The sequence below is a fragment of the Nuphar pumila genome, chromosome 6 (assembly GCF_984573655.1).
Source record: "Nuphar pumila chromosome 6, dmNupPumi1.hap1.1, whole genome shotgun sequence".
NCBI lineage: Eukaryota > Viridiplantae > Streptophyta > Magnoliopsida > Nymphaeales > Nymphaeaceae > Nuphar > Nuphar pumila.
The window spans coordinates 109,028,483-109,043,879 of NC_143254.1; the positions used below are offsets into that span (position 1 = coordinate 109,028,483).

General features: G+C 35.6%; 1 protein-coding gene across 1 annotated transcript in view; it reads left to right on the top strand.

Moving 5' to 3' along the window:
- The window catches only part of LOC149835636 (uncharacterized), a 29,174-nt gene extending 19,838 nt beyond the window's left edge, over positions 1-9,336 (top strand). The window contains exons 8-12 of the mRNA XM_090008645.1: positions 7,305-7,362; positions 7,437-7,561; positions 7,790-7,879; positions 7,974-8,044; positions 8,969-9,336. Coding sequence (XP_089864771.1) covers positions 7,305-7,362; positions 7,437-7,561; positions 7,790-7,879; positions 7,974-8,044; positions 8,969-9,089 — 465 coding nt within the window. The 3' untranslated portion in view covers positions 9,090-9,336. The remainder of the gene's footprint in view (positions 1-7,304; positions 7,363-7,436; positions 7,562-7,789; positions 7,880-7,973; positions 8,045-8,968) is intronic.
- The last annotated feature ends 6,061 nt before the right edge of the window (positions 9,337-15,397 follow it).

The window sequence follows — 15,397 nt, forward strand, 5'->3', positions numbered from 1 at the left end:
GTTTCATCTAGACCTCTGGAGTTGGTTCATTCGAATGTTTGGGGTCCAACACCAATTGTATCTAAAGGTTGATATGCATATTGTGTTATTTTTTGGATGACTTTACTAGATATACTTGGTTTTACTTCCTTAAGCATAAATCTGAAGTGTTTTACTACTTTCAAAATTTTTATAAGTTGGTTAAAAATAAGTTTGAAAATGATATTTCTATATTTCATACAGATTCAACGAAAGAATTTTTGTCAAATGAATTTAAAAATTATTTCAACTCACATGGCATCACACATTAACGACCTTGCCACACACACCACAACAAAACAACTTAGCTGAGAGAAAACATACACACATTATTGGAACTTTAAGAACTTTGCTTATCGCTAGCTTTGTGCCTAATATTTTTTGGGCAGAAGTTGTCTTGATTGTTTTTTATCTTATAAACAAAATGCCATCTTCTTCTTTACATAATATTACACCTGTTGAAAAACTCTTTAAACTCACTCTTATTAATTTTGGATTACGAATTTTTTGTTGCAAATGTTTTATTTTAACCAATAAGAATGACAAATTATCTCCTAGGAATATTCCTTGTGCTTTCTTTGGTTATGCCGATAACCAAAAGGGATATAGGTGCTATGATTCTAAGGATGAAAAATTATATATCTCAAGAAATGCAACCTTTTTGGAAAAAGAAAATTTATTTGATAAGGATCAACCGAAGGAAGTAACCAAGTATTCATTTTTGTTTGATTGTGTTTCAAAACAAGATATTAATGATTGTAATTGTGAATATGATTTTGAAAATGTTATTGAATCTCTTGATGAATTGCCTCATGATGATCAAACTTGTATTCAATATTCTAGACGGAGAAATCAAAATCCTCCATGTGCACTTGAAAAATTGTCTAACTTTAGTGAAGACAAACTGCAAATTAGGAAATCATCTAGAGTATCAAAACCCCCCATCAAAATTTGTATCCTATGACTCATTTTCCTCAAAATACCAAGCATGCATAGCCCTAATTCATTAATATGTAAAACCCTCATCTTTTGCTCAGGCCAAAGAACACTTTGAATGGGTTAAAGCTATGAGGGTAAAACTAGAAGCTTTGAAAAATACTTAAACTTGGTCTATTCAAAATCTTTCATAGGGAAAGAAACCCATAGATTGTAGGTGGGTATACAAAATAAAAACCAAGAGTGATAGGACCCTTGAGCGATATAAAATTAAGTTAGTTGCAAAAGGATATTTGCAATAATATGGCATAGATTATGAAGAAACCTTTGCACCTGTTGCCCGCATGACCATGGTTAGAACTCTTATTGCAGTTGTTTCAATTAAAAACTGGTCTATATATCAAATAGATGTTAAAAAATGCTTTTTAAAATAGATAACTTATGAAAGAAGTTTACATGTGAGCACCTTCTGGTATGGACATTTATCAAGTAAAGACTCTCTGCCTTCAAAAGTTATTATATGGGTTAAAACAAGCAACTAAAGCTTGGTATGATAGATTTAACAAAGTTATGTTTGATATTGGCTTTAGATCTTGCTTGACTAACATTGCTTTGTTTGTTAAGGATTCTAATTTAGTTACTGTCATTTTGCTCCTCTATGTTGATATGATAATCATTGGAGGCGACAAACATGAAGTTCAAAATATTAAAAAGATTCTTAAAACTAATTTTGAAATGACTGTTTACGATACTTTCTAAGTATAGAGGTCGTTCATTCCTCAATCTAAATTTGCTTCTGATATTATTCTCAGGTCTAGAATCACAGATGACAAAAAAGGTTGACACTTAAGAAGTAACAAATGTCAAGATGAAAATCGATGATGGGGAGCCTCTAGATGATCAAACCCCTTATCGACAACTTATTGGGAGTATTTCTTACTTATCAACATTGTTATCAAAAACGCGCCTTGAGGCACAAAAGGCGTGCCTCGCTTTGAGACACGACCCTTTGTGCCTCAAGGCGCAAGCTTGAGGCGCAATTTTTTTTATTTCTGAGACATGATCAACAAGATTTTTGTAGGTTAATCTCATATATTTTTCAGTTATTTTAGTTATGTAATAAGTTTCTTAGTATATTACTATATTTTAACTTTGTTGGTTAATTTCGTATATTTTTCAGTTATTTTAGTTATGTAATTAGTTTCTTAATATATTTTAACTTTTGTTGGTTAATTTCATATATTTTTCAGTTATGTAATCAGTTTTTTAGTTACTTTTATATGTTAATCTATTTTTTTTTAGAATAATCTCATATATTTTAACTTTTGTAGGTTAATCTCATATATTTTCCAGTTATTTCAGTTATGTAATCAGTTTTTTAGTATATTTAAACTTTTGTTGGTTAATCTCATATATTTTCCAGTTATGTAATCAGTTTTTAGTTACTTTTATATGTTAATCTCATATTTTTTAGAATAATCTCATATATTTTAACTTTTGTAGGTTAATCTCATATATTTTCCAGTTATTTCAGTTATGTAATCAGTTTCTTAGTATATTTTAACTTTTGTTGGTTAATCTCATATATTTTCCAGTTATGTAATCAGTTTTTTAGTTACTTTATATGTTAATCTCATATTTTTTTTTGAATAATCTCATATATTTTAACTTTTGTTGGTTAATCTCATATATTTTTCAGTTATGTAATCGGTTTCTTAGTATATTTTATCTTTTGTTGGTTAATCTCATATATTTTCCAGTTATGTAATCATTTTTTTAGTTACTTTTATATTTTAATCTCATATTTTTTAGAATAATCTCATGTATTTTAACTTTGTAGGATAATCTCATATATTTTCCAGTTATTTCAGTTATGTAATCAGTTTCTTAGTATATTTTAACTTTTTTTGGTTAATCTCATATATTTTCCAGTTATGTAATCAATTTTTAGTTACTTTTATATGTTAATCTCATATGTTTTAGTACTTATTTGAGATTTTATATTTCTTATTGGTTGTTATTTCATCAATAAAGCATTTCTTTATTTATTTATATTTTTAGATAATTTTTTATAATTTTTGTAAAGTTTTCAAAAAAAATATTTGAGGCTTACGCTTTACGCCTCGAGGCTTATGTCTCGCCTTGGTTTTTGGTGGAGCGCCTCGCTACGCCTCAATGCTTTTCACAACACTGTTCCTACATCTGTTCACATGGGAGTTGTTTTGCGTATTATTAAATATATTAAAAATTCTATTTCTAGAGGCCTTTTTATGTCTTCTGCGTTTGGATTGAATTTACTTGTATATATTGATACCAATTGGGAAGGTGATCCCAACAATAGGCACTCAACCACGGGTTTCTGTGTTTTCTTAGGTGAATCATTAATCTCGTGGAGGTGCAAAAAGCAACAGAAGATCTCTCTTTCCTCAACTGGGGTTGAATACTAAGCTATGGGCACAACCACAATGGAGGTGGTTTGGCAGAGAAGACTAATGGTTAATATAAGAATCCAAATGTTAGGAGTGTTAAAGATATGATGCGACAATAAGAGTGCTATCTACATTGTCAGTAACTACACTTTTCACGAAAGAACAAAACACATTGAGATGGACTGCCACTATATGCAAGAGGAATATCTTCAAGGTATTATTGATCTGCCTTATGTGACATCAGAGTACCAGTTGGCAGACTTCTTCACTAAACCTCTTTTTGCTCTTAGGTTTCACTTTCTTTTAGGCAAACGTTCGGTAATTATATCGTAAGTTTGAGGGAGAGTGTTAAATTGTACATATATAAATATGTATATTTATGTAGGGAGAGTGTTAAATTGTACATATATAAATATGTATATTTATGTATATACTATAATACATATATACATATGTTTACGTATATGTGTACATACGTATATATATTATATTATATTATTTATTTTATTTTTTGACTGTTTTAGACTTAGTCAACCTAAGTTGACTAAACCTCGGCTAGATTTCTAGCTGTTGGGCTCCCAATGGCTAGAAATCTAGCCGTTGGGAGTGGTCTCTCTCTCTCTCTCTTTTGGCTCTCCTTACCCTCTCTCCTCTCCTCTCCTCTCCTCTCTTGTGTATATACAAGGGTCTTCTCTTCTTTGTAAGGTATGCATTTTGCCTGCTTGTGATGTTTAATAAAAATCTTATTCTTTATATTGTGTGTCCCCTTTTGTGGGTTTTGCGAGGGTGTTCCTTAGAGAACACTTGTATGTTGTTCACTTGATATTCGTTGGTTCGTGATTGAAGGCTACTTGGTTCTTTACAGAGGACTCTTCACTTCTCCAGTTCCTTGAACACAGTTTGTTGCCTAGTTCCCACGGAACCTTAGATGGATAGAAAGTTCCAGTTTATAATAAGAAGTCTTGGACTGTGAAATGGTGGATTGGATGAACACCCTATGGGAAATTGCATTTGTTTTGTATGAGTTTGTGGTGAACAACTCTTCTATTTTGTAAGGATTGGAATCAGAGATGGTATGTTGTAGTTGGATTATTGGAGGTCGTAGATAGTGGTTAGACATTCTTTATATTTTGAGAGTGGAGAGGGTTCTCTGTGGATCACCGATCACCTTCTCTTGCCCCATTAGTTTTCTCCGAGTTGTCACACTTCTTCCTTGCTTTGCAATAATAGACTTAGCTACATCCTTCTGGAATTTGGAGAAGTTGGATTAGTTTTACTCATATCACGGTGAGAGTTCATCGCAGTTGTTGATAATTCCCTGTTCTGGTTAACTAGATATGGATGTAGAATCTTTTCAACTTTGCTTGGCTTTTGGTGCTCGTGGAGCCTTAATGAGTTATCAAAAAGAAAAAGATGATTTTCAGGTCAGAAATCCTGTTTGTGAGTTTTCTCCACGTCCTTGGTGGAGGATGGATGCTAGTAGTTTCCTTGTTGTTGTCTTTAATGTTTACATAGTCCTATCACTAACTTTAGCTTAGAATTGCCCAACTTAGGGGTGACAATGGAATGCTATGCTTATAGTTTTGCACAACCCACTATTTATTTTTGTCACAGGGACACACCCATTTGGGCCAATATCACCTATGACACGATATATGTCGCGACACACATAAGACAGTCAACGTCGTGTTTGACTAAGTCAATGCATGTCAAGCTTAAAAATGTCCTGTTTTGTGGTTAAAAAAATATTAATTTAAATACTTTTATACGTACTCTTTCCTTTCCTAACAATTTTCGAGGCATCTTTCCACGTGGCCCCTCTTCTCTCTATTTTTTTCTTTTCTAATGTATTAAACCATGTGTCAAGTGCTTCCTCCTTTCCACGTGGTCTCTCTCTCCCTCTCCTTTCCAATGTCTTGGGCCACATGCTCTCTCTCTCTCATGTTTCAAATTTTTACAATTTAACCTTTCTCCCAAAAATCTTCTCCCAACTGTTCATGATTTATTAAAACAACCTCTTTCAAAGTTTTATATTCTCTCTTGCCCCCTCTCAACACACATGCACTTTTTTTTATTTGTAAACTTTAAGCATTAAGTAGATCTCTACTAATTTTACTTAGTTGGTTTTACAAATTTTACAATATATATATATATATATATATATATATATATATATATATATATATACACGGATCCTCGTGTCTTTTTTTAAAATTTTGCTCGTCTCCGTGTCTCGTATCCGAATTGCGTATCCGTACCCGGCAGTGTCTTTGTGACAGTTTTTGTTTTTAGAGGAAGGGAATCCTGGGTCTAGTGATAGCAATTCTTCCTGTTTGATGGAGGGTCTTGCTTGAAAAGGAGCAGAAAGTGTACCTATTTCCACATAAATCTCCCCATTGCATAGGCACAAATACCATGGATATTTTGAAAATATCATAATTTTTTCTGATATTTTTAAAGTATGATATTATATTAAAAAAATGTGATATTTTCAGAATATTTCTTATTTTTAAAATGCAATGTTTTTAACCTGAATACGCGATATTACAGGATAAAAGCATTTTTGGCCTTGTCCTTTATATTATTTATTTTTCATTTTATTTATATATTATATATTTAATTATTCATATATATATATGTAGATATTTTCCTGAGAAAACCTCATTTTTTCAAAATATCATGAGATTTTCTCTCGCCAATATTTTCCTGAGAACAAGATTCGTAACTATGCTCCAGAAGTCCATCATAATAAGTTTTATGGGAATGTTGCCAGTCCTAGAGGATGGACATTTAATTATTTTGTTTCTTTAATTGAAAGACCATTAACAATCCTCAGCATTCACCATTGCATCTTCTCTAGTCCTGTCATTGTGTACGCAAGGGCCAAAAGGCCAACATCTGTCACTCTTCTCCAGCTGGCCAAAAAGCAAGATCATACATCTTTTTTCATTATGGTGACTACCTATATTTTCTATTGTGTCCTTTCCAAGGTGGTGGATGATTTCTGCCCTCCATTCATAACCTGCCAATCAGAACCTTTAGCTGTGGAAGCGAAAGATATTATATAACATTCTTAGATGTGTAGGCAGCATCTGGATGGAGTTGGGCCCGACAACATGATCTGGCAGCGAAGCGACCTATTGCTTTTGAAGAATAAAGTCCAAAGGCAAAGGAAAGAAGTGCATTAGATGGCTCCGTTTGTCTGGATAGTTGGAAACTATGTTGGAAGTGTCATAATGTATCATATGAGGTGCTATGATACATATCATAACTATCAGGTAACTAGATACAATATACATTCGTATCTTGATACAGGTGTGTGTTGTCTATTGATTGTATCATACGATACACCCCTGTATCATGTGAAATATGCATGTCATTCATAGCATGTTATCTTGATTATTGGATGTTCGATGTGTTACATAGTTCATAATTGTTTGATATGTGATATTATGGTTTTATTTTGTAGCTGATATCATTGTCTCTTGCATTATGAACTTTTAGAATTTTTTATGATACGATGTAATATGTATCCCTTGACTGATTTGGGCACCTGTAAGCTTTTTACAACCTTGGTTGGGAGCATAAATATCCCAATGCTATATGGCTATTTTAAAATGATTCAACCTTGAGAAACTGCAACTTTGATGGAAGGATCAAGTCCGTGTCTCTTAAATAGTTCAACAAGTGAGATGACATCTGCATCCATTTACCACTACAATAGCAGGATACTGTATCTGTTTTTTTCGAGTTGGTTTTCTTATTTAGCATATACTGATATCTGCTGCTTCATGTCTGCAGTTCATATGATCTGATGAATATGCAATCTTCAGTTCATAGATTTATTGTATTCCATGTCCGTCCTACTGTAGTTGCTTCTATTTCTAGTGATGATTTTTTTATTTCCTGTTTATTATATAGTCCAGGTGTAGCATCTGTGGTGCAGAGATTGATTGTGGAACATTGATCCCAAATCATGGTATGTGTTTCTTCAATGAGAATTCTTGTTTTCCTATCATTAAAGTCTGGCTGAATTGATGAGATATTGTGCAGCTTTGAGGGCTGCTGCTGCTGCTGTAAAGCATGAGGATGACAGAAGGCTATTCCATAACGCGACACTCCGGAAACGAAGGAAAGAAGTGGTTGAACAGGTGGATGCAATAAAGAGACTAAACAAGGTACTTTTTTGGGGAAGCTTACAACTAGAATTTTATTGTGTTTTATGAAATAAAAACTTTCCTGATTTATTTTCTAGAATAACTTTTGTACTTTTCTGTGACAATTTAGATTTGAATGGTTGTATTCTCTAATTCATAATCTCTAAATTGTTGTTGACCTCTGTAAGCTTTTCTCCTGGCTGGTTTAACAGATTTTTGAGTTACTCTGTTTTGTTATTTCAACTGCAGGAAGATGGAGACATGAATGCAGATGGTGAGAACCCTGGTTTGAGGGGGGGTCAATATCCATTTTCTGTGAATGAGAAAGTGATAATTAAGGTCAATATTGCTTTCTTGCATTTCTTAAGAAGCTATAAGTCACCTTGAAGTTGGTAAATGAATATTTGATTCATAAGGGGAGCTTTTTTTGTAGGGGAATAGGAGGACGCCTGATAAGTTTGTAGGAAGGGAAGCTGTAATCACCTCACAATGTCTCAATGGCTGGTAAGTCGATCAATTTGTTAATATTTCTTGGCTCAGTTGCTTATGCAAGTACGGAATTTTGAATTTTCATTGACCTATGTTTTAAGTAGCTAAAATAAAAAACTGAACTGGTATGTTAGATTAGATGTTTGTTTCAGAAACTTAAGTTGTTACGGTTGAGCTAAAAAGCTAAAGATATGTGACTATTGGTTCCTATGGAGGTCTGAGAGAGCTCACTGCTTAGTAGGGGTGAGCGTCCTGACTTGTATGCCTTGTTCTAAGTTGGACTCATTTGGACAATTTGGCTTTGGGTTGAAAGAGGACCAACCATGTTATTGAATGGCACCTAGGCCCGTGCCCTGTCATGCTTGGATTCCAGCTTGGTTGTGTGAGGCCCAATTTACCTCTCCCTCCCTCTCTCTCTCTCACACACAAAGTTATTGCCACTAAACCATTAGATGGGCTTTCGGCCTTGGGGCTCATATGTGTGAGATTCAGAGGCATGATGGTGAAGCCTTTTAGGTTGTTTTGGAAAATAATTGCAATTTCAGCATCGGCTTCAGCAAGTTGGTTCTACCATCCTTTGTTGGTGGGTCCTATGGCAAATTGGCAATCTATATAAGTTTTGTGTTTTCACTTGATCCAGTGAATCTATACTTGATAGATCCTATTGCAACCTGTAAGAGTTATTTTAGCTCGACCCAAAGAATATACACTTTGTTAATCTGTGGGTGTAGTTCCTTTGCATTTTCTTTTTTCTGATTTTCTTTTGCTACCAACATAGTTACTTTTAGTCTGAAACACCTCAAGCGTCTTCATTGATTGATTTCCTGGGGGTACTGTGGGATTCAAGGGAGTATTTACTATTGTTCTGGTGGTTGTAAAGAATGTGATATCAGTATTGTGTTCACTACTGCCAGCTGTGTTGGCTCTATTCTTTTTCAGGTACCTTCTCAAGACTTTAGACAATGGAGAAAGTGTTCGGCTGCAGTATAGATCGCTGTGTAAGATCTCAAAACCTCAATCAGAGCAACAATCTCAGCTTGTAGTTCAAAATGGCAACTGAAAAAGAGACCACCAGCTCCTGGAAGGCCTTATCTCAAGACATGTAAAATTTTGATGGCATATATTTCCATCTCTTATGCCACCGGCTTGAAGCCGGTGCCAGTCCTTACTGCTCAGTCTCTGTATCCATCCACGCAGATCCTGTTCCTGTGAGTTATGGTGACCCGAATGTAGAATGGTGTCCAAACATTGTACAAAAGCCATAGTTTTTCTCTAGTGTAATGCCCAATAGCCTAGTTTTTCTCTAATGTAGTGCTCAATTGCCTGGAATTTGACATTCTGCTTCTTTTTCTGTTAGAAAGGAAGAAGAGTGAAAAAGGGGAAAAGGAGTGCAGAATAACGAATCAATGATATGCATGATCCCTCATATCCGTCCATCTCAAGGATTAAGGACCATAGCATTACGAGAGAGAGAGAGAGAGAGAGTCATCATTTGTTTTATATTTTACTTAGAGAAACCGCCCCAGGTGCAGAGACCTAGTCGTACTGTCTCAGCCTGCTGTACTTGGTCACTGTCCTGTCAGCATAAAACTGCGAGGGCTTTCCCTTCAACCCCAGCGAGTCTCCAAGCTTCGGCTTACTTACGGGCTGATGCTCATGAGATTTGAACCTCGACTGCCCGTCAAGCAGCCTAGGTCCCATCTCACTATGACAAAACCCTTGTGTCTTTCATGCTTCATTTTTGGTTGAATTGCATAACCATATTTTTAAAATTTGCCATCAACTTGCTTGGGATCAATGCCCACAAAGGGTTCGCACCGTGAGTTCAGTACGAAGGATGTGCATACCTTTCCATAAGTCTGAAAGCTGCTGGTAAATGAGCTGAACGATCTGAATATGAGATGTTCAAGCTCGGCTCATTTTTTTTGTGGCAAGTTGAAACATGCTAAGTGGGTTTTTTTGACGTTTTTGGTGCTTTTTCGTGATTCTGACCTTATAGATGTGTTTGGCATGGTCTACTTTCTAGGAATTGATACTTGGATCATGTGTTTTTTATGAAAAAATGATATTTGGAGCCTCAAAAATACAAAGATTTTGGATCGTTAATTTTTTAAACCTTATAAAAACTCTCTAGTGTCGCTCAAGAGCTGATCCCTATAAAATCATGTTCTGTACAGCCAGCATTTAAAAATAAAATGAAAAAGCGTGAAAACCCTATTTTAGCATATTTCATTTGATAAAAAAAGAAAAAGTAAACTCCGGAACTTTTCCTCCCTTGTATGAGACCACGTTTGAGGTGGGAAGTGGAGTGAAGTCTTTAGCTTCAATAGTTTCTTGACAGTCGAAGTGTTTGAGTTGAAAAGAAGTAGAGGTATCTTTTGCGGTAAGCAAAAATTTCTTATACCCCTGCATCTAATGTACCATCCTTTCATCAGAAATAAGGGTTTGACCACAATGAATTCCAAATGAGAAAGAAGACAGTAAGGAACTACATTCCGTCCATAGCCCATTTGAACCCTAGACTTATTAAACCAAGATTAAGCTGGCTTGTTTACAATTGTGATTTACATGTTTTGCTTAGTGGGAATATGTTCTTTAATCATTCGGTTGCAACATGTAAGTAGGGTTTCATAAGGCTTGAAAAATCAATGGTCTACGTACAATATTTTTCTGATTCATAAAATCTTGCTTTTTTTAACTAAAAAAACCAATCCCTAACATTTGGACTATGTTGAACCCATCGATAAGGTCTGATTGAGCCAAACAGAGGGAACTTGACTTCTTGGTGCCATGACCAAATATGAACCAGATAATTAATGTACAGAATTCTTGATTACTACCAACTACCAAATATATATACTCTCAATTTTATATTCCTAAATTTTACAAAATTAGCCTGTATAAGAGTGTACATGTTCGTACCTTTCTGAGTTATAAGGGCAAACATGTATGCATAAACTTTTTACATGTGCAAGCTGTAATAAAACAAGCTTTACTCATTTCCCTTATTCCTTCTCTATGAAGAATTTTGCCTGAGATCTAATGACAAAGGATCCAATCTGGATATTAAGGCCTATTAAGTGATAGACCTAGATACAGACCCAGTCGGATCCCACATTTACAACATTAAGTTAAAAATAACACGGGCGTCCTTGAGGTGCAATGTAGGTCTGGTAAACGAGTTGAGCTTGGGGCTGTTTGAGCTCGGCTTGTTAAGAGTACACCCTTGCTTGGGCTTGGCTCGTTAGCTTGTCACAAGCTGAGCCGAGCTCGAGCTTGTTTTGAGCCAAGCTTTGTGAGCCGATCACGAGCTGGCTTGTTTTGTAAAAAAAAAAATTTATTAAAGTGTTTTTTAAAGCTTCATAATAAATGTGTAATACATATATTACATATATAATACATGTATAAAATCTATAAATATAAATATATATTATATATTATGTAAAATGAGTCTATACAAGCCAAGCCGTGCTTGCCATGTTCGTGCTCAGCTCATCTACCTAAATGAGCTGGCTCGTAGCTCAGCTTACTGAGCTCAAATTCCAAGTCGAACCAAGTTGAATGGCAAGCTGCTCGTCTTGTTTCCCAGCCCTGGTCCCCTTCGTGGGCAAGGAGTTGATGAGGGGTTTAATTGCTTGGCCGTGGACCATACTACAGGGCAGCGATTTATGGCCTCACCACCTGAACTGAAGTTTCTCCTCAATAAATATCCAAAAAAAGGTCTGTGTGCCAATCAAAAACTAGATTTTCAGGGATACTCAGACCTCTAACCAAATTATTAGAATGCATGGATGGATCCCTGAGTCCCTCAATCCCTGACTAAGTTCATGGACTCCAATCCTTAAGGGGATGTCTATGTGTGCACTTGTCTGGAAGACTGGGATAAAGTGGGATACTCCATTATGTAGCACAACAAATATCCCAACTTTTCCTGGTTTATTGGACATGGTGCATCCAAATATCCCCCCAGCTAGAAAAACCTTGCCAAGAGAATGAAATCTTGGGGAGTTACACGAACTTGGTCCCATTTCATTGATCATAAATATGTAGTATCCTAAAGGCGTAGTTGGATGCACCCACTTTAAAAGAACACGGATAATTTGGGAAGTTGTGCTATGTATCAAGAAGCAATATCCCAAATTATCCCGTTATCTAGATAAGTGGGGTTGCATCCAGACTCTGTGGAAGCCATGGCCAGCTATGACAAGTAGGTTATTGTCACCCGAGCAAGTTGCATGTTTGAGGGTGGTTGTATCAAAGCGACATGATCATTCAACCAATAGAAAAAAGGAATAGTATGGCAACCAAGATAAGGGTTCAATGTGACCTTGTAAATGCTATTGAAAGGAGTAGATGCACCTACACCTCTTGATTAGGGCTGGTAAACGTGATGAACCGTTCGTCTCTCGGCTTGTGTTTGGCCTGTAAAGAGCTCATTCAAACACATAAAATAAACTTTGGTAAGCCGAGCACGAGCAATGTCCTCTTTTGCTAGTGAGCCATTTTGAGCTTGTTCAGTTTAGAGTCTAATTTCTATTATTTTTAATTTTTGAAAAAAGTGCATTCTTGTTAACTTGCCACAAGATTGAGCCAAGCATAAATACTCTCTGTTGGGTTTGTTCGGCTCATTTATCAGCCCTGACTTTGACACGGGCGGAGTTCCATATGGGCCAGGGTGGGCAAGGGAGCACCTTGACCAAGAAATCCCCAATAGTGGGTGCCCCAAATGCAGTGCTCTCTCTCTGCCCGCCGATCCACTGCCACACACATGTGCCCATCCTAATTTGGATTTTTGGCTCCACCACTGCTTTGACATTACCTCTAAGTCTGAATCAGCAGTTTAAATCGGATGAACCAGCCAACTCATAGAAGAGGGTTCAGTTGGCTCATCTTAGCTTGACCAAGTGGAAAGGCTGCGTTAACAACAAATTCTTTACCAACCGGTGCGTGGTTGTGGTTGGTAGGAGCTGCATTAACAACACACACACACACACACACATATATATATATATATATATATATATATATATATATATATATATTATAGTAATGATACTCCCACCTAATTAAAGCTTTAGATTGTCAAATTTCTTGAACTTTTTAGCTGATCAAACCCTAAGAAATGATTTATAAGCATTATTTAGTAGAAAACAAGTTTTGGATCATGTATATATATATATATATATGTGTGTGTGTGTATTTTAAGACCTTTAAAAATCAATGGCTCACAATGTATCAAAATTCATGACTTAAAAAATCCAACTTTTATGTTCACAAAAGATGATCCAAAGTATGATTCCTATCAAATAAACTATTTTGAGTACATCTAATTGAGAAGATACAACCTACAATCATGATTTCTAATATGTGGGAGTCGATACTCCCGAAGCCCCATAGCATCTATATATATATATATATATATATATATATATATATATATATATATATATATATATATATATATATATATATATATATATATATATATCATGGCTCATTTGTTTCATGAGGCTAACACAGCAGCAACATGAATACACTCACGTGGATTATTAAAACATGACCGCGATGTGCCAAAGAGATTGTTGCAGTTAATAATGGAATTGTCAACAAGGCAGCCTTTTCACTTGGTCAAGCTAAGATGAGCCAACTTAACCCTCTTCTATGAGTTGGTTGGTTCATCCAATTTCAACAGGTTAAGACTTCGAGGTCATGTCAAAGCAAGGAACGGCTGGCAGAAAGAGAGAGGGAGGACACTGCATTTGGGCACCCTTATTAAGGATTTCTTGGTCAAGGTGAGCACTTACCCACCCTGGCCCATATGTAACTCTGCCCGTGTCAAAGGTAGGGCTGATAAATGAACAGAACAAACCGAACAGAGAGTATTTATGCTTGGCTCAATCTTGTGGCAACTTGAGTGAAGCTTATGCTCATGACAAGCTTGAGCTGACTCATTAACAAGAATGCGTTTTCTTCAAAAATTAAAAACAATAGAAATTATACTCTAATCAAAATGGCTCACTTGCAAAAGAGGACATTGTTCATGCTCGGCTTACCAAGCTTATTTTATGTGTTTGAATGAGCTCTCTACAGGCCAAACACAAGCCGAGAGCGACGAACAGTTCATCACGTTTCCCAGCCCCAACCAAGAGGTGTAGGTGCATCTTCTCCTTTCAATAGCATTTACAGGGTCACATTAAACCACCATAAGTACATGAATATGATGTATACCAAAAGAATTATGTGGTTGGCAATGGAATAGGTGACGGACCTTATCTTGGTTGCCATACTATTCCTTTTTCTGTTGGTTGAATGATCATGGCTGCTTTGATCGCCTTGTTGCAGCCACCCTCAAAAGACTTGCAACTTGCTTGGGTGACAACCTACTTGTCATAGCTGCACATGGCATCCACAGAGTCTGGATGCAACCCCACTTATCTAGATAACAGGATATTTTGGGATATTTCATCTTGATACATAGCACAACTTCCCAAATTATCTGAGTGTTCTTTTCAAGTGGGAGCATCCAACTACCACTCTTATTTATGATCAATGAAATGAGGTAAAGTTTGGAATTGGACGATCCAAGAGTTTATTCCTATACAATCTGTAATCAGCTTAAAAAAAATAAATTTTTTTTCTTCAAAAGCTTGAAATTTTGATGGTTGGCTAAAAAATGGTATTTAGCTATCATCTATTCTCTTATACAGGTGATCTGTCAGAAAGTGATTTGACATTTTCACCTCATTGCTTCATCCTATATTGTGAGGATGCTAAAAGTGATTTGGCAGATCTGCAATGAGTCCACAAGGCTCCAATTTTTTTAGTTATCTAATTAGGCATGACAAACCACAACGCGACATACAGCATTAAATAGGGCCAACAGTAAAATAAAAAAATCTCCATATGTGCTTTCATGATCATTATATTTTTCTTGATCTGACAGCAGTGGTGTAAAACATTTAAGTTGGCATTTGGTAACAGTAAATTGGTAATAGTGGAAAGAGAAAATAATAGATTCTATTCAACACTATCTATATACGTACAGAGAAACACATCACGTCGAACGCGCATCCAGCGTTAATCTCGACAACTAGTAGCAGTGACCGCCATTGTTATGTTTCAGTTAAAAAATATATCAATATCAGCCACTGATCCGTGAGCGCGCGATCAGGGTCGGATATTTTGCTAATATATATATATTTGTGTTACTGTGTGGTTGTTACAATCTATTGCCCCTACAATTAACTTACAAATTTCTTTTTTTGTTTTTTTGATATATCTAACTTTATACATGTGATCTACGTACTCTTTTTTGGCAGAAATAGGCTTTTCAATCACTAGAATCGGATGCTTGTATTTTCTAGTGCT